Source organism: Clavispora lusitaniae (genome assembly GCF_014636115.1).
Source record: "Clavispora lusitaniae strain FDAARGOS_655 chromosome Unknown tig00000038_pilon, whole genome shotgun sequence".
NCBI lineage: Eukaryota > Fungi > Ascomycota > Pichiomycetes > Serinales > Metschnikowiaceae > Clavispora > Clavispora lusitaniae.
This window is the reverse complement of record NW_027093976.1, coordinates 701,196-720,027: the sequence shown is the minus strand read 5'-3', so window position 1 is coordinate 720,027 and position 18,832 is coordinate 701,196. Positions and strand designations below refer to the sequence as shown.

General features: G+C 44.7%; 8 protein-coding genes across 8 annotated transcripts; 5 read left to right on the top strand and 3 right to left on the bottom strand. All coding sequences in view use genetic code 12, as the record gives it.

Moving 5' to 3' along the window:
- Positions 1–109: 109 nt before the first annotated feature.
- RPL35 (60S ribosomal protein uL29) lies at positions 110–692 on the top strand (the record flags this gene model as incomplete). Its single annotated transcript, XM_066102161.1, has 2 exons — positions 110–112; positions 333–692. The coding sequence occupies 2 exons, from the start codon at positions 110–112 to the stop codon at positions 690–692; spliced, it is 363 nt and encodes a 120-aa protein (XP_065958460.1).
- Positions 693–1,363: 671 nt separating this feature from the next.
- On the bottom strand, positions 1,364–4,492 carry FOB63_001429 (ubiquitin-ubiquitin ligase; the record flags this gene model as incomplete). Its single annotated transcript, XM_002618456.2, has 2 exons — positions 1,364–4,426; positions 4,475–4,492. The coding sequence occupies 2 exons, from the start codon at positions 4,490–4,492 to the stop codon at positions 1,364–1,366; spliced, it is 3,081 nt and encodes a 1,026-aa protein (XP_002618502.2).
- Positions 4,493–5,422: 930 nt separating this feature from the next.
- Positions 5,423–6,022, top strand: RDI1 (Rdi1p; the record flags this gene model as incomplete). Its single annotated transcript, XM_002618457.2, has 1 exon — positions 5,423–6,022. One exon carries the CDS (start codon positions 5,423–5,425, stop codon positions 6,020–6,022), a length of 600 nt encoding a protein of 199 aa, XP_002618503.2.
- Positions 6,023–6,447: 425 nt separating this feature from the next.
- On the bottom strand, positions 6,448–9,213 carry FOB63_001427 (DNA helicase; the record flags this gene model as incomplete). Its single annotated transcript, XM_002618458.2, has 1 exon — positions 6,448–9,213. The coding sequence occupies one exon, from the start codon at positions 9,211–9,213 to the stop codon at positions 6,448–6,450; it is 2,766 nt and encodes a 921-aa protein (XP_002618504.2).
- Positions 9,214–9,742: 529 nt separating this feature from the next.
- Positions 9,743–11,644, top strand: FOB63_001426 (uncharacterized protein; the record flags this gene model as incomplete). The annotated part of the gene is made up of 1 exon (XM_002618459.2): positions 9,743–11,644. The coding sequence occupies one exon, from the start codon at positions 9,743–9,745 to the stop codon at positions 11,642–11,644; it is 1,902 nt and encodes a 633-aa protein (XP_002618505.2).
- Positions 11,645–12,281: 637 nt separating this feature from the next.
- Positions 12,282–13,381, top strand: PHB2 (prohibitin subunit; the record flags this gene model as incomplete). Its single annotated transcript, XM_002618460.2, has 2 exons — positions 12,282–12,299; positions 12,347–13,381. The coding sequence occupies 2 exons, from the start codon at positions 12,282–12,284 to the stop codon at positions 13,379–13,381; spliced, it is 1,053 nt and encodes a 350-aa protein (XP_002618506.2).
- A 367-nt stretch (positions 13,382–13,748) lies between these two features.
- PIN3 (Pin3p) lies at positions 13,749–14,645 on the bottom strand (the record flags this gene model as incomplete). Its single annotated transcript, XM_002618461.2, has 1 exon — positions 13,749–14,645. One exon carries the CDS (start codon positions 14,643–14,645, stop codon positions 13,749–13,751), a length of 897 nt encoding a protein of 298 aa, XP_002618507.2.
- A 2,889-nt stretch (positions 14,646–17,534) lies between these two features.
- Positions 17,535–18,422, top strand: ILV6 (acetolactate synthase regulatory subunit; the record flags this gene model as incomplete). Its single annotated transcript, XM_002618462.2, has 1 exon — positions 17,535–18,422. The coding sequence occupies one exon, from the start codon at positions 17,535–17,537 to the stop codon at positions 18,420–18,422; it is 888 nt and encodes a 295-aa protein (XP_002618508.2).
- Between the last annotated feature and the right edge of the window lie 410 nt (positions 18,423–18,832).

Sequence of the window (18,832 nt, the reverse complement as noted above, 5' to 3'; positions counted from 1 at the left end):
TAAAGGTTGAGTACTGCAGGTAGTGGCAGCCTCCATCCAGCGCGGGCGCTGAAAATTTTGTTTGATTTTTCTTAAAGAAAAAAATCCTACCTTCTTCATATAATACAAAATGGTATGTTCCGTCAACACATAAAGATAGACTCGCTGGCATGTTCAAGTGGATAATAAGAGTCAGTTCACGAATCCCCAAACGTTATTGAATCGAGTTTTCCCAGTATGAAAGTTTTTGTCAAGTCCAAATCCACAAGATTCTTTTCTGAGGCATTTTCTTTGTCCATCACTTGCTTGAACATCCCGCCAGTTACTCACACTAAAACAATACTAACATTCAGGCTGGTGTTAAAGTTGCAGAATTGAGATCCAAGTCCAAGGAACAATTGGAACAACAATTGGCTGAGTTGAAGCAAGAATTGGCTTCTTTGAAGGTCCAAAAGTTGACCAGACCTGCCGTTCCTCAAATCGGTGTCGTCAGAAAGAACATCGCTAGAGTCTTGACCGTCATCAACGCTGCTCAAAGAGAAAACGTCAGAGCTTTCTACGCCGGTAAGAAGTACATTCCAAAGGACTTGAGAGCCAAGAAGACCAGAGCTTTGAGAAGAGCCTTGTCCAAGGAAGACGCTGCCAGATTGACTGTTAAGGCCAAGAAGCAACAGCTTGCTTTCCCAAAGAAGGTCTACGCTATCAAGGCTTAATTACATAATGTTATGGTAGTAATATAATTGTACGGTTACCGTTTGTAGTTAGAAAAGAAGGGCAAGTGTGTCTTTGCTCGCAATAGTAGGGTCAGGTTTCTCAACCATACTTGAACGTGAATGAAAGAATGGATTCGGATAACTATTGATTAGAACCTTGAATGAATTCCCTGTATTTAGAAAGAACGTTATGACTGAATTTATGTCCGTTCAAAGAAATCGTATGCGTCGTTTTGAAGGTTGCGTTGATTTATTGGGTAAGCTAATATTTCCAATCAGCAATGAAAGTGTCGTCGTCTTCGGCTGTAATTTCACTTTTATTGCTTGGACATGTCACAGGTTGAAGCTATTGAAGCTCTTTGCAACACTTTTCACTGTTTGCATTTGAAATTAATTGACATCATAGACCTTTGCACAGTATTTTGGTCTAACATTCTGATATTCTAAGATTTTATCGTCGTTTATTGAATACAGCAAAACGAGTAATTTAATCGCTAAAGTTTGGCTCGTGAAAGTCTGCTTCGGAAAGTACGGCTTTCCAATACGACTTATTTAGTAAATGAAAGGCTTAATTAACCCAGTAATCGTCAAATACTTACTGCATTGTCACAGCAAGACCATGCTACACTTCATCGGTATTCATCATGTTCCATACACTATCGTTACATCACTCACAGCTTTCTGCTTTGCTTGAACTGAGCAATTTTCTCACGCATTTCCACATCATCCACCACATCTTCGAGCTTCAAAGGCATTCTGTTGAACGGATCAGTTGGGTCACTTAATAAATGCGCTTTCAATGTGGACCGATCAATAGTAACCTTTGATCCTGGTAAAATCACAGGATCTTCCATCAAAGTGTACATCAACGGATCCAAAAACTCGTCTGGCACATCACCTAACTCCAACTCCTCTTGCTCATACAAGCGACGCTGTTCATCCGCCCGCTGACCCAATTGAAAGAACTTCTCCACCAAGTTGTTTTGGATATGAGTCTTGCGCAACAAAATGTCACGGGCCTTTTCGAAATATTTGAAGTCAAACGACCGTCCGTCTCGTGCAACAGCTTGCACAAACTTCTCTTCCTTACTCAAATTGCAGTAGACAACACAAAGGTCACCTAAGGTGCGTTTCGGGTCAAAATCATACTTCTCGGGCTCTTTAACTTTCAACTCGGAACATTTAGGGCCAACCATCAAGTTCAAGTTATAGTCCAACATACCGGCCAAGCGGTCCACAAGCTCGTTGATAGTAAAACCTTCAGGAACTTGCTCCGTGAATAACTTGAATAACATCATCGTCTGGTTAGCTAAACCCATGAGCGACTTGGCACGTCTTTCGTTTTCCTGAAGGTTTTTTTCGAGCTCTTCTGTAGTGCCGAACTCCTCTTCATTTGCTTCATTTCCTTGTTCCCGAGAGTTTAGCTCTCTTTGGAACTTGTGGATCGAGTTCAATGTATTAAAAGCTTCGTCGAACAAGTACGTAGTATCGTTCAACATACGGGCAATGAAGCGGATAAAAAAATCGACATTGTGTTTCGAATAGCTGCTCAACTGCTGTCTGTATGCATCATTTTCCCACAACTTCTCGATGATTTTGGAAATGATGTATCTGCTGTTGAATTTATCGTAAAACTGCGAAGATGCACCCGTTTTCTCAATTGTCACGTAAACCTCCAAAAGTGAATACAAGAGGTTTTCTTTCAAAAGCTTACTGGAGTTAAAAACATGAGTGAACGGACCAGGCTTGCCGTAAATTGTAGTGTGACTGGCCAAAATGAAACACTCGATGATACTGCCTTTCAAATGCGGGTTTCCCACAAGCTCGGGACATCTCAATAAAATCGTCGTGAATTCGGCAAAAATGGTCATTTTCTCCTCGTCCTGAGACACTGGGACACCAAAACCACAGAGAAATTTGAAAAAGTTCACAATTCCTTCCACCACAAACTCCGGATAGTATTTCCAAGGCTCTGGAGCTTTCGATCTCAAAAACTCATGATCGTCCAACTGACTCACCCGCTCGATTTCGAAAAGTGGAATGTGGAGTTTTTGCTGAGGGTACGCATGATTGGGATCAATGACTTTTCCGAAAAACTGGAAGGCACCAACAAAAAAGTCAAAGAATTCCAGATTTGCGCCCGATGCCATCACTAAAGCTTCAATGGCATGTTTCTGGCACTTAATTCTGTTGATCATATCGACATACTTAGACCGCACAGCAGTCAAGCTTGGGTCTGTGATGGCGCGAGACAAGTTTTTGATCATGTCGTTGTATTTTTTATAGTTTGTTGGCACACCCCCAAGTCCGTATTGTACATATGCAAGAGTGAGGTAAAAGCACTCGGATATAAAATTGGCGTCCTCTTGCATAGCACCTTCATAAAATTTTTTTGCCTCTTCGATTGTGGAGTTGAGTCTAGCTTCCTCGTCAATGTCCAACAAGGAATTCATGGGCCCAAAAAAGTCCGGACTGATTTTAGAAATTTTTGAGTACGCAGGGTAGTCCAAGAAAGGTAGACTCAAGCGCACAAACAAGTAGGAAACATTGTACATCAATGCATCAGATACATTGTCGAACGGTTTGGAATGAGAACCAGTTCTTAAATGTGATACGTTGATCAAGTTGGCAAACCACCTCATTAGGCCCTTTCTTGTTTCAGGCGATCCGCGGATAAGCTTGTCCAAGATGAACCAAAGACGCTCGAAAATGACTTTGTATTCAGACTGGATATTGTCGAACACTGATACAAGTTCAAAATTCTGGAACTCGCGTACTTGATCAGGCTTGTTCCCACCTAGAAAGTATAATGAAGCTGCTTCGGCATCAAGCGGACTGAGGCGCAAAAGAGGACCCAAAAGAGTTTTGTGTTCATAATCTTTTCCGGCCTTTTCGTCCGGAGGGAGAAAGCCATTCACCTGAGAAAAAATGGCCGCAACAGATTTGACGTTTACCAAAGTTTCCCAGAATGCTAAATAGCGAGAGTACTCTGACTTGTGGATGTTGATCTTTGCCAAACGAACAGAAACGGAAGGGAATAAAAGGTTCAACAAGTCAAGCAAATAATCTTGCTCTGTCGCTTTGCGAATAATCTCTAACAAAAAAACATGCGTGGATTGTTCATCAAGAAAAACACCAACGGTTTTTTCCAAGTCATTCCCCAAAATCATATCGGGGATCTGGAAACAAATGAGACCATAAGAAGAACAAAAGTCAGCGATGCTGTGGATAATGGCTAATTTCTGAGAATACAAAGGGTCTTTCTTGGGCATGATTCGGGTGGATCGGTTGGCCTGCTCGTGCAACTCAATAAGATATACGATTGGTAATTTGCCCACGCCCTTTTCAGTTAAAACCTCGAGGAAAAGGTCATCGACAGAGTCTGCAGAGAGAAGAGAATCCTTCAGCACAAAGGCGCTCGTGTTGATTTTGAAGATAGAGGGGAGCTCAGCTCTCATCCACGCGTCTATTGCCTTCTCTGGGTCAACGGGAGGAGAAGGAGGTGACTTTTCGACCCGTTTCTCGATTTTGGGAGCAGAAACAGTGGGGGTTTCGATCCGAGGCTCCTTCTTGGGCGGAGCCCTGGCTTCAGGCTCAGAATGGGCTGTTTTCGGTTTCGATTCCGCCACTTTCGGTGTAGCTTCGGCCGGTTTGGGACTCGATTCGCCCGACTTGGAACTATTGCTAGCAGACAGACTCAAAGCTGCAAGTCTAGCCAATCTCTTTGCTCTTATCTAAAAAAGTTAGAATGGGAATGGCACAATATGAAGTTGTTCACATACCTCGTCAGCGTCGCTCATGATGGGAAATCAATTAAGACGCTCATGAGTTGGATCCATATTAGGGTGGTGGTGCACGGGTGTTTTGTGGGGTCTTATCTACTGGAGGCAAAAGATGAGGCAAGAAATAATGTGAAAGAGACATTGAGAACGAAGCATGGGAAAATGAAGAGTATCAATGAGAGATAATGAAAGAAACACAAAGGCAATGTTCGACTGAAATGTACATGGAAGCAAAGAAAAAACAAGAAAGGGTATATGGTAGGGACGATGAAACAAGGTTAAGTATGTAAGAGGCAGTAGGAATGAATTAGGCAAAAATGGGCCTTGTGCAATTTTTCAGTTCCGTTTAGTCTTTCAGATCTTGATCTTCTTCCCTCAGATCACCTCTGATGTAATAACGATATTTTTTTGAAGTGATGTTTTTCGTAAGCTTGGCAAAGTTACCTGGCAGTTATAAATATAGAGAGCTAAAGTGAGATATGAAATGAAGACAAATACAAACAAAATAAAAAGGAAGCGGAAAAAGAACGAAAAATTAAGACGCAAACGCAAGACGGAGGACAACAAAGGGAACAATCAAAAGTTTAAAAGTAAAAAATCACTGAAAGTTTAAATTCACCAAAACAAGATGCAAATTCAAACGAACTGTCTAGCTCGAAAACGCGAAGTCAGGCTGAATTTCCTCAAGAATACCACATGGGGTCCAGATTGTTCGAAAAATAGCAACAGCACTCCAGCAAACGGAAAGTCTGGCCTTTTGAACAAGCAAAAACAAAAGTGGCGCCTATGCACATGCACATGGAGATATCTGGAAAATGCATTTATCGGGAAACCGTGGTGTACGGGTGTCCCCGGATCAGGAACACTTGTCGATGAAACGAGACCACTTGGCCATTCCGATCACTCACTTCTCAGAAAAAAAAAAAACCGACGGAAATCGAATTGACAATGTCGCAAGAAGACGATTTGGTTCCAGAGTCCGTGGAAGGATACACCGTGGGCGAGAAGAAAACCATTGAGGAATACAACAAACTTGACGCTGAAGACGAGAGCTTGGCCAAATGGAAAGCCTCTTTGGGTTTGGCGGCCGATTCAACTGCATACCCGGTCCAAACAGGCGACAAGAGAACGGTTGTGATTGTGGAGATGGCTCTTGTTTTCCCAGAGGACCCTCTGTTGCCAGACATTGTCATTCCAATGGAGGACGCGAGCGGTAAAACCCTTGACAAGCAAATCACGTTCAACATCAAGGAAAAGGCTGTGTACGAGTTGAAAATAAAGTTCCGTGTGCAACACGAGATCATCACAGGCTTGAAGTACTTGCATTCGGTCAAGAAGTCCGGAATCCGTGTGGATAAGTTGGAAGAGCCTTTGGGTTCATACGCGCCCAACACCAAGGAAAAGCCATACTACGAAAAGACTTTTGGAGCTGTCGAGGCTCCTTCGGGCTTTTTGGCCCGCGGTTCGTACTCGGCTGTGACGAAATTTGTGGACGATGACAAGACTGTGCACTTGTCTTTCCCATGGTCGTTCCAGATCACCAAGTAGAATGTACAGTTGAGGTTTGACTATTGTAGGAACTTCGGAAATGTAGCAAACTACGAGACGAAGAGGAATCTTGTTCGTACCCAATAACTCTAGTGGTGTAATCAACATAGCACCAACTTGTACAACTGATCGAATTAAATTGCGCTTTGTTCTGATCAAAGATGTCCACTGAAGAACATGGATATTCGCATACTGCTATATCAATGTACGCAAATTGACCTAGCACAGATTATCCCAAAAAGCTTCAGTACCCAGAGATTGAAGAGATACGTCAAGGTCAAATCAGAGCCAGTATCTACATCAGTATATCGATTCATCGCATTACATTAATTCATTGGCATGATTCACCTCATAAAATATCTAAAATACATAACCCAGGAAGCATCAGCAGTACTCAAAGCATCTGTATAATTGTTTGAACATACTCACCTTGTACCGAGACGTCGCTTCGTTGTAGTACGAGTAGGAATATACGTTGGGGCTCTTTTGACAGAAGTAGATGCGGATGAAGCTGCTGATATTTCAGGAGCCATTTTTTGTCGTGATGTAGAAACGCTATTGCACGCGGGACTAGAGAATTTCGGTGCATAGTTTCTTCTATCGAAGCTGGTCTTTTTCAACTCCGATGACTGTGCTATTATTGGCAGAGCCATTGGATGAGGATTATGTTTTTTGCTTGGTCGTACGGGGATATAAGCTGGTGCTTTTCCGTTTCTCTTGAATTCGTTTGCAGATGCAAAACCCGTAGTGACAGAAGTTGGATCGACGCCTTTCCTCACATATGCTTGCAAGCACAACTGATACTTTTCCTCTAGTTTTTTGTAATCGACCTTTGTTGGCGGACGACTCGTGATCGTTTGCAAAATTTCTATGGTTTCTTGTGGCCAAGACAATTTTGAGCAGATCAAACCTTCAAGGTCCTTGAGAAATCGAGATGGCTTCTCAATGGGTTTCCGCCCCCATTGGCCATCCAGATCTTCAGTGTAGGCGGAAAGAAACAATAGCACTTTGGCTCTGCTAGCAGCAACGTAAAAACAGCGGCGCTCCTCATTGATGGTCTCTGGCTTACTATCATCCACAGCAAAACTTGCGGGAAGTAAGCCTTCACTGAGACCCGGAACAAAAACAACAGGCCACTCCAAACCTTTGGCACCGTGTATGGTTGAGATGGATACTTTTTGTGACGATTCTTGGGACAGATCTGTGTCAAAAAGAGAAAGCAGTTCAAGAAACTGGCGAAGGTGCTCACGACTGACATCTAGATTGTTCTCTGCCTTTTTGATCTTGGGAATACTGATATTTTTGTCCCCCGTATCTCCCCGAATTCTCAATTCTTCCTTTTCTGTTTCAATTTCCCCCATTTGGCCACTGACTTCCTCGTCCTCCAGCACAAATTGCGCTAGCTGAGAACGCACTTCCAGTATATTTCCTTCCGAATCGGGCCCTAGTTCCTTCTCTAGCCCTGACTGGACGTACACATAATTGAAAAAGCGGCCCAAGTCATTTGCTTCATAACATTCCGATAAGCAGCTACGAGCTTTTTCCACAAAGTTCACAAAACCTGTAAGTTGTGCCTGAGCTTTCTGGCCCAACGACGACTGGATTGCACCCGACGCAACTTGTTTCAATGTTTCAAAAGCCAGACATTTGTGTTTTTCATGGAGTTGTACCAACTCTGCGACGGATTTTGGCCCGAAACCTCGACGTGGAACATTGAGAGCCCGGAAAAGCGCCAAGCGATCAAAGTCACTCGCTACTGCCCGCAAATAATCCACAACTGCCACCACATCACGCCTCTCCCAAAAAGCCCGCCCTTTAACAATGGTATATGGGATTTTTGCCCGGGCAAATTCCGTTTCTATTGCGCGTGTTTGATACGCCGTTCTCACAAGCACAGCAAAGTCTGCACGATCGAAAATCTCGTACTGCCCTAGGTGAGAGATGTGATGTGCAATCCAACGGGCCTCCTGCGCAGCAGAATCAAGACAAGCGTAACCAGGCAAAATACTAGCAGTGTGCTGTGCCCGAAGGGTTTTTTCCTCTCGTCCCATCTGTTGTCGCATCACCCGTTCGGAGAGAGCGAGAATCGCTGCAGTCGACCGATAGTTCTCTGTAAGACGAACTACCTGATATGTACAGCCCAATTCTTCGTAGTGGCGGCGCATGTCGCCGAAAGTTCCGCTTTGGGCAGCTCGAAAAGCGTAGATGCTCTGATCAGGATCACCTACCACTGTCACACTGCGGCCTTGAGAAAATGCGTACATGAGCTCGAGTTGAACCGCAGAGCAATCCTGGAACTCGTCCACTAAAGTATGCTCAACATGGGGTAGAATGTGATGATCTCTTAGTAGACGGAGAGCAAGGATGAGACAATCGTCAAAGTCTATAAGATGGCTTGCCGTAAGTAATTCTTGGTAGAGGGACAGCACACGAGAGATGAAACGTTTGCCATCGGCAGGACTCCGGCTCATCTCCGACAGACTTGCTTTTAGGCGGGAGAGATGGCGGCGGACCTTTTTGGAGTCGATTCCCGACCTCGCTTTGAAAGGAGCCGTTTCGTCGTCGGGATATGCGCTAACATCGACTTTTTCCAAAGCCTGAGCCACTAACTGAACTGCATCCTTTTCATCGGCCACACTCACGCGAGGAAGACCAATTTTTGCCCCGAAGCGCCGTACTAGCCTAAAACAAATGCTGTGGAACGTTCCGACAAGGATTTTGTCCACGTCCACCTGCGGTCCAAGGACTCTAAGCCGCTCAACCAACTCGGCGGCGGCCTTTTTGGTGAAAGTTGTCACCACAATATTCTGCGGCGGAATACGCTGGCGTAGAAGAAGGTGTGCCACACGTGAAACAAGTACTTTGGTTTTTCCGGTGCCAGGACCAGCCACAATTTGTAGAATACCAGGAGACGCCTCTGCGGCCATCTTTTGCTCGTGATTGAGCGACGAGAATAGCGAGTCCACAGAAGGCACAGTGGAGGAGCGATTCTCACTTAGAACCAGGGAGACAGGAGAGCAATTCCGATTTTGAGATTGAGAATGGATACTCGAAGTTCCTAAAGGTGGATGGATACTCGACGTTCCTGGATCAGATAAACCAAGATGGTCAGAGAAGAACAGCTCTGGTAGTCGTGCTTGTTTAGTAGACTGTGCTTTCCTTTTCGGAAACTTTTCGGACGACGGAGTCATGCAATGGTCCACGGTACATAAAATCCACAGATTGACAGATGTATCAATTGGTGGGATCGAAGGTGAAGGATGGAGGGTAATAGAATGCCTGGAAGTTCATAAATGAAACGCGTGGGATGGTATGATAACTCTATCCGCTCTTATGACAAAATAGTCAACAGTAGATAGGAATTGGAACAATACTCACGGTTGCCGGTCTCAATAAATCAGACTCCTCCAGCTTCAGGTAGCCTTCCAGTTAGAGTAGAGTAGTTCGGAGAATTCCAAATGGACCCAAGAGTGTATCATTGATGTAATACGCGAAATGACATCGCGAAGAAACAAGAGACCTAAAGATTCCTGTTCTGCAGTACATTGAACAAGACTTTACATTGGAGGAAGGAAAGGGAGCCTAGGTCGGAACCATCAAGGAATAGAAGATAGCAAAGGAACGAAGAAGGAAGAAGGCCTGCTTCGAAACAAAATCAAACAGAAAAATCCCAAGAGTGGACCCAGTGCGCAAGACAAATAGCTGACTAGAACCAGTTAGATGCGTGGCTTGTCTACTCTAGCATGGTTTGCGTTTCTCTCCTTATCGGCGGCGCTTGACCTTTCTGATTCAGGCGAAGATGGCATGCGGTCACAGCGAGATCTTTCGGACCGAGTTCCTATCGACCACCTTTCTGGGCTCGGCGTCTCGCTCAACCGTCTTCTTTTTGACCATAGAGGGTACACCAACGACATACACGATACGCTCTCGCAGATGTTGGACTTACAGATTGGCGCCATATTGATTGATGTTTTTTGGAGCAAGCAGACGCAAACATGGCAACTCTGTCCTGTTGAATTCCCGCTGAATGCTACAGATAACGACGAAATCAAAGTCAGAGGAAACGGCAGGCAGTACAAATGTCAGCCAAGCTTCACGCTCTCGTGGTTGATGAAAACGGTTAGTCTGTATTTGAGGAGCTCTGATGTCCGGTCCAATGCCAATGTGTTACAGATTATGCTCCGTTTGCTCAACGCAGGAGATAGAGAGGAGAAGGAAGAGAGAGATCTCATCGAACACCCGTTTGAATCAACTTTAGAAGAGCGAGAAGATCACAATAACTCTCATGAACAAGAGGAGATGAATGATCTGAGTGAAATGCCAGACGATTTGTCAGATGATGAATTGAACAGCGCGAATGAATGGCCTGACGATCAGTGGACAGACTCATATGAAGATGAGCTCTTCAAACGATTTGGGTCAGACGACGACATGAATGCTGTTTTCAACCCGGCAGCGACCTTTGGCGGGAAAAACGTAAGTTCCAATGTGACGGATGAGCGAAACGCTAATGCTTCGCTTGTCCACGAGTTAGCACCGCTTGGGCATTTTTTATTCACACCCAACGACCTAGACTCTTACTGGAAGGAGGGCGTTTCCGGAAATTCGACTGAGTATTTGTCACTATTTCCGTCCCAAATGGAATTTCTCTACGACTGGAATAAACGCGTGGTGGCGTTCGTGGTAGAGCAGAAATCTGACTACAATATCCTGGAAGCTGACCGTGTGTCTGTTTTCTTCCCCAACTCGTCGCATTGGGTCCAGACTGACGCCGATCCAGACAGCCGGGTGATCTCGCAATGTCAGGCAGTGCAGCGAAACTTTTCTGCGGGGGCACTCGACTCGCTTTTGGGCGCCCTGCTGTTTCATACCGCCTTTGACGACGACACCCAGCCTTTCACCAACAACTCGCTTCGTGCGCACATTTCCTGCGGTACTACAGCGGTACTTAATGCGCTGAATTACAATGCGCCGTTAGGAGACACCATGAATACTTTTGTGAGTAATAGTTTTTGGTCGTGGGCACCAGATGAACCGCGGTCAGAAGATGGGGACCGCAGACAAAGTCAAAACCGGCGCGGAGGCAACAATAACAATGGCGAGGACGACGATGAGTGGCGCTGCGTCGTGACAACTCGTGATGGCTGGGAAGTGGCTAATTGCCACGAGAAGCTTCGTTTGGCGTGCCAAAGCGGACAAAATCCCTTCAACTGGACCGTTTCCGATTCTGCCCACTATTACTTTGAGTCCAGTGACGTGAACTGTCCCCACGGCTATTACTTTGGAGTCCCAAGACTGAGCATGGAGCAACTTTCGCTTGTAGCTCAGCTCCACACTTTCAACGACACGCGTTTGTGGATTGACGTCAATGACGTGGCAGTACAGGGCTGTTTTGTCACAGGTGGTCCCCTTGCGAGTTGCCCGTACAGACGACAGGTTCTGGGAAACGATCTTGCACTCCGCGTGGCCCCCAGTGTGGTTGTGGCGGCGATCATATTTGTGCTGATTTTATACGAGCTGTTGGGGCGCATCACTCCGATCCACACGAATAGAAGGCGCCACTGGCGACGTGTGCTCGACCAGTACTATAAGGAGAACGATTACGAGGGTGTCCCATCATAGCTGGGACAATTAATGAGGATGTCGAATGGAGGAAATTTGAAGGACGTCTCATAATTAAACACTGTGACGTGAAAAGTACTAGCTGGTTGGACGATTTGAAGTAGCCACAGTCAGTGGAAGATTGGTGACAGCTGGTCTACATCAGCACCATTGACTGCTCTAATAAAAAGAAGTTAATATATGAAGTAAGAGAATTCTGATAGCTGACCTATGCGGATTAGCAGTGTCTTCGAGATATGTAATGCATAATAGTAAGGTAAGTACAGTTTCTCCATAAGATACGACGAACCAAGTAGCTACAGTATTCTTCAAGAAAGTTCTTCCTGATATCTGTATCAAGCAAAAGGGAAACTGAACAAGATCAGAAAACTATACTTGATGACAATACGTTTACATCTAATATTCTTCCAGGAGGTTGGAAATTCAATTCGATTAGAGATTTAGCCCACAGGAACAAATTTGCTTGCAAAGTGTTACACTCGTATTTTTGTATGTACTATTTCAGAAACGTTATCTCAACCGATAAGTACGAAAGCCAAAAAACACCAAGTGGGAAAAGGAAAGTTTGCTGCTGAAAATTTAATCCATCCAATCCCGCTGCTTCAGTCAATGTATTCTCGATATAACTAAGCAGAAAATGTATCCAGCAATCGGGGTGCGACATGGCTGCAAAATGTCGTTCACACAAAAATGGGGCTCTAGGCTAATGTCGCGGCTGCCCCATATACAAAGAGAAAAAAAATGTCGCACTCAAAGCATGCCAATGTCGCCCGCGCAAAGCGAGGGCAAACGCAACTCTCCTCTTCTACCATTTCTCCCAACATGAACATGAACGATCCAAACTGGCAAAAATTGTCTCAAGAATTGAGACGCAGAGCCGCAAAAGCCCGTACTGGTGGAGGCTCTCCCCCAAGATCTCCTTTCGGCATGTTTGCCGGTGTCGGCGGCCTTTTACTTTTGGGTGGAGTAACCATGTTTGCCCAGAATGCTTTGTTCAACGTTGACGGTGGACAAAGAGCCATCATCTATTCTCGTTTGAGCGGAGTCCAGCCCCACATTTACCCTGAAGGTACACATTTGATTGTTCCATGGTTCCAAAGACCGATTGTGTATGATGTGAGAGCAAAACCCCGGAATGTATCATCATTGACGGGAACTAAGGACTTGCAAATGGTGAACATCACGTGCCGTGTTTTGTTCAAGCCTGATCTTTACCAGTTGCCCAACATCTACCGTACTTTGGGCCAGGACTACGACGAGAAGGTTTTGCCCTCGATTGTCAATGAAGTTTTGAAATCTGTGATTGCCCAGTTCAATGCGTCGCAATTGATCACCCAGAGAGAAAAAGTGTCGAGATTGGTGAAGGAAAACCTCGTGCGCCGTGCTTCCAAGTTTGACATTTTGTTGGACGATGTTTCGTTGACTTTCATGACATTTTCGCCCGAGTTCAGTGCCGCTGTCGAGGCCAAGCAAATCGCTCAACAAGATGCGCAAAGAGCAGCTTTCGTTGTCGACAAGGCCATCCAAGAGAAACAGCAGGTTGTGGTGAAGGCTGCTGGTGAAGCCAAGTCGGCCGAGTTGATTGGTGAAGCCATCAAGAAGTCCAAGGACTATGTTGAGTTGAAGAGATTGGATACGGCCAAGGAGATTGCGGCAATCTTGGCGAACTCGCCTAACCGCATTTTGTTGGACAACGACACTTTGTTGTTGAACACGGTTGTGGACGCCCGGAAGTAACATTGTATATAGTAACGACGAATGAGATAGGAAGCACCAATCGGGCTGTAATTGAGTTCTTACAAGTAGGAGCGACTACATACTGAGGTGTAATTGGCGCAAGCTTTAATGTCCCATGAAGATTGGTTAGTTCTTGTGATGACAGAAGAGTTTCGATTTTGCCAGCAATTCTACCAAACAGACTCTACTAGATGCGATGAGAACATCAAAGGATGATGCCAGATAATGAGATTCATGGATGTATCAAGAATAGGTCATGCTAAGAAAAGCCCACTACACTACAAGATATTCAAAACATATCTTCCTAATCCTAAACATTGCACTAACAAAATCACCAAACAATCGCACCAACAGCCTGCCAGCACGACTAAAAGATCAGATTGACAATATCGCTTCCAATGGTGGCACCGGCACCGAAAATGGCCGCGTTACCCAACTTGCTTCCGAACTTTTTAAAGTGCTCCGACGCACCGGAATGCTGCTGTTGCACCGGCTGTTGTGGAGGTGCAAGTTGCTGCTGCACTGGCTGTTGCACTGGCTGCTGTTGTTGTGGAGCATAGTAATTGGTCAGCGGAGGTGGGAACTGGGCGTAGCCGCCATAAGATGGCTGTTGCGCCTGGTAGCCGTGTGAGGGTGATTGTTCGTACGATTTTTTGTCGTCGTACGCGCCATACGGAGCAGATGGAGGCGCATTGGACGGCGCCTGGTACGCTGGAGGACGCGAGAAGCTTTCAGGCGAGTACTGGGCCTTCTCCGGCGCCCGTTCGTTCTGCGAGAGACTGAACTCGGCCTCGGAGATAACAGTGACGTAATTAGACGGAAACACACCAGCCCTGTCTGGATTTTCCCCCTGGCGGTATCCCTTCCACCAGTCAGGCGAAAGGTGCTCCACGACAGCAATCTTGTCGTCTTTGCGAAGGCTCAAGTCGCCCTCCTGTTGCGGCTCGTAGTTGAAAGATGCCTTGCAATAACCCACAAGCGGGTTGCGAGGTTTCTGGGGAATGGCCGGCGCCTGCTGAGGAGGTTTTTCCTCGAGCGATGTATTCTTCAAGGCTTCGGTAACAGAGTCCGATTCTCTAAGGGGCGGAGCAGCATCAAGGCGGATTTTATCAATCCCCCAAGGAGCAGCGTCTTTGACGTATTTTTGGGGAAGCGCAGCAACCAAAGTGTCGAAAAGAGGCTTGTCTATGACATCCGAGTCGAGCAAAAACTCAAGCTCGGTACGCACAGTTGTAAGTGATCTGTTCACAAGAGCAGCAGACATTTGGCAGAAGAAAAGGCAATTTGATTTCGTAACGGTTAAATGCGACATAGATGACAGGTCACGTGGCACACGTTTATACAGGGGTGCTTATCATGGATACGATTTGTGCCGAAAAGGGGACGCTTCCACTAACATGGAAACTTCATGCAAAAAAAAAAAATTAGAGGAAAAATTTTCACTAATACGATACAGATGCAAGCTAAGAGGATTGGTAGTTGACACTTACTTCTTTGGGGGGTTAATTTCCTTTATTTCTTTTGTCCCGGAGATTGGTCACTTGTTCTGCACAATTGGGCCTGGCCCCGTCACTAGTGCTATGATCTCCGGGCTCTATCTACGTTGTATTAAACAAAACTTCTCGTCATGCCATTTGTTTTCCCGAGAATTGTGGTGATGCACTCCACAGGAATTGCATGCGGTGCATTTGCCACTAGATCGAGATGGTTCGGCTCTTTGAGCAATTGCAAGTGGCTTATACCACTTGTATGCCTTTTAGAAATATTATAGAAGATTAAAAATGCAATTGTTTCACGTCCGTCTATATAGAAAGGAGTTGGATCAAAAATGTCGCTGCTATACCGTTATCTTCTGGCGACGCGAGGTGTCTGTTCACCTGCATTCGTCAGACATGCATGATGGATTTGCATGTACATATGCATCTATGTTCCAGCCGCAACTCTAAGATAGTGGGATCTGTTTTTAGAAATCTCTTTAGTCGAAAACGGTAGGTGTGACTAACACTCATGCGTCTTGACCTTTCCGAATGTCCATTGGGGCGGAATTGATGGTGGCAAGTCAAGGCGTGGTAAATTTTTTGCAGGTTTCATGATCGCAAAACGAATAGTTACTGAAAATTTGCATTCGGGCCTTGCCTATAAAAGAGAGGCGTGTCCCCCTTTTATTCTTTTTTCTCATTAACCATGAATCTTATACAGATACTTCTTCTTGCTTTCACAGCTTCTAGCGTTGCATCCAGTCCAGTCGCAAGGCTGGATAATTCTTCTGCTCCCATAGATAAAATGATAAATCAATCGCCGTTGGCGAATACTGACCATACTCATCCTACGCATACGAGAAATTCTGCATCATCATTGAAAGCAAGCTCATATGTTGCTGCTGTTGCTGTTGTTGCATTACTAGTCTAGCGTCAGAATACGTATTTAATTATTTGAAGCTTGTCTTTTCCATATATTCAAAATCAATAAACAATTTTAGTGAAGCGACATATGTAGCTGGTGAAAATGTGATAAAACTCAAAAAGATCCAAGTTTTTGTCAAGAGATACCTCTGTTAGGTTTGAACTTGACTACAGCTCATATATTCTATCGATTGAGTTCAACAATGAAAGAAATCAATAAACAGAGAAAGAAAGCTAGATTATAGGTCTATTTGAATTAATGGCGTGCTTCTTCATTCAAATGAAGAAACACAAGACGAAAAAATATTCCAGATTTGAGTTGCATTGTATTGTATGACTTTGAGATCAGAGAAAAATACAGATGCACGAGTACAGTGTAACAATCACAGTTAGTCAAATCTCAATAAACTAGAGTTGGATGACTTTTTTCCAATGTTATTGGATACTAAACGGGTCCCGGGTGGCGAAATGTGAAAGAACTCTCAATGTTAAAGAAAAATAGAAAAATGACAAAATTGTTTTTCTCCTATCCAACCACATATCGAACAACAAAAAACTGAACAGAAGGGGTCTTTACTCACTGCGATAAATGTTACTATGAGAAGGAAACTCAACTGTTGGAAATGTCTTTAGAATGATACTGGCTCTCGAATTCTTTCGAATTTGATCCCTACTTCTAGAAAACTACCGGCACCACCTCAGTGTTTTCAAAATCGAACCAATCAATTTTGAGGTGTTAAGAAAACGTGAGTAATTCGTGCTAAATATTTTCACAATGTTCAAAGCAGATAATCCCCTATTGATAACATATCCTATTCCAAAAGTAATTCATTGGTCGGCCAGTAAAAGTCGAGAAGCTTTTATCTCAGCTGAATGAGAGTCATACCAAAGTGAATTCCCCTCTGGGTCTCCATCATTGAGTTCTTTCATTCTCCTTAAAGTACTCTTGGTATTTTTTCATCCACAATATCAAATCAATTGACCCAATGAAGTCTGTTGAATACTGGCTTGCATGAAAAACTGCCTGCTTTCGTGAAATACAAACGCTCTCCTCAGTTGTACTAATATACTCCCAAGTTACCAAACCACATTTTTGTTGGAAATAGACATTTGTTTAGATCAATGTTTGTTCCACGCAAAGTAATGGTTAAGACAGGATACGAGGAGAAGTATGATAAAAACCCAACGTAGAAACTTCTCATCTGTCTCCATCTTGAGTTCTTATAGAGTCAGTAATAGGGATAATACCTATTAGCTAGAAAATACCTTTTAAAGAAAAGCTGCAATGAGCCGAATTGTGTCGTATCTAAACCTAGCCAATTCATTCAATTGGTCTCTTTCTGAATCTGCTCAAATTGATCTCACGTTTGAGTTCTATGTGCCACGGTTCTAAGAGACATTTTACCCTCTCATCTCTTAGTCCGACTAGATTTTGCTGCCGATTCTATGCTCTATTAGGCGTTTCAACTCCTCTGATGGTAATGTCTCCAATAAACGAAGTCGTACAAGACCAATCCGCATAAAGGCAAAAATCTAAACGAAATTACAACACGAACGAGTACACACTACGACTATTACAGTTGAAGAATTCCAATCTTAGTATCTTTCGAGCAAAGGAATAAAAAAATCCCATTCACTTGTTTCTTCGTCTCTTGTGCCATAATCGCTATCGCCGCAAGGCCGCACACCCGTACACCCCTGTCCCGCACTTATCCCGGCGCGAATATGATTCATACTCTACTACTTCAGTCATGAGAACTGCTTTTCAGAAAAGCCTCCAACCGGTTCGGCACAAGGTTTCAACCAGCTCAACGTCTGCGTTGGCATACAAAACCTTGCACAGAACCCAGAAAAGACCGCCTTTGCCCACTTTCGACACGCCCAACTGGTCCGCGGATGCCGCCGTTTCGTCGATTTTGTACGAGACTCCAGTTCCATCCAAGGCGCCACGGAAGCAGCACGTGTTGAATTGCTTGGTGCAGAACGAGCCTGGTGTCTTATCGTCGATTTCCGGCCACTTAGCCGCCAGAGGCTTCAACATTGACTCTCTTGTGGTTTGCAACACCGAAGTCAAGGATTTGTCGCGGATGACGATTGTTTTGGGCGGCCGTGACGCTGTTGTCGAGCAGGCGCGTCGCCAAATTGAGGACTTGGTGCCCGTGTATGCTGTGTTGGACTACACGAACGCCGAGATCGTCAAGCGTGAGTTGTTGTTGGCTCGTATTTCCTTGTTGGGCCCTGAGTACTTCCAGGAGTTGATTGCCGCCCACAACTTGCACAGTGGTGACAGCCCCGTACCAGACTTGACTGCCACCGAAAGTGCTTTCCACCCAAGCAACTTGGCGCCCTCTGAGGCCTTGAGACAGAAGCACCTGCACTTGCAGCACATTTCTGCTATCACCGAGCGTTTTGGCGGCAAGGTGGTGGACATTTCCGACCGCAATGTCATTGTGGAGTTGTCGGCAAAGCCTTCGCGGATCACCTCGTTTATTCTGTTGTTGCAACCATTTGGTATTTTGGAAATTGCCCGTTCCGGTATGATGGCCTTGCCTAGAACCCCCTTGGACCACGGTGTGTCTGAAGAGGAGATTGCTGAAACAGAGGAGCTCGTGGACAACTCTCACTTGCCTCCAGGTTAGTGGAATATCTCCGATCAGACTTTGTTTAGATACGATTATCAACGATTTAATAAAATTGTACACTGTGTAGACTCTGATTAGTATCCAGTTTTCATGCTGACTTGGGTAGAATAACCTGATGATGTTTTTCATTGTACGTTTGTAAACGCACAGGTGATGATTATTAATCTATTTACGTCTTTATCCACGGTAGATGTGTTCAACAAACGTCAGTTATTGTAATGATTAGTACTAGAATGTGAGTCATGAAGATCCCAAACTCTATATCTTCTGTAACCCTTTTTGTAGTAGGATAAGTCATTATCCCCGAGTAAAATTTTATCTTCAGATATCGTGTTTTGGTTTATCATTGCCGATGTCCTGGTGTATGTTAAAAATATAGATGGCGCTACACTTTTTGTTGGATCGCG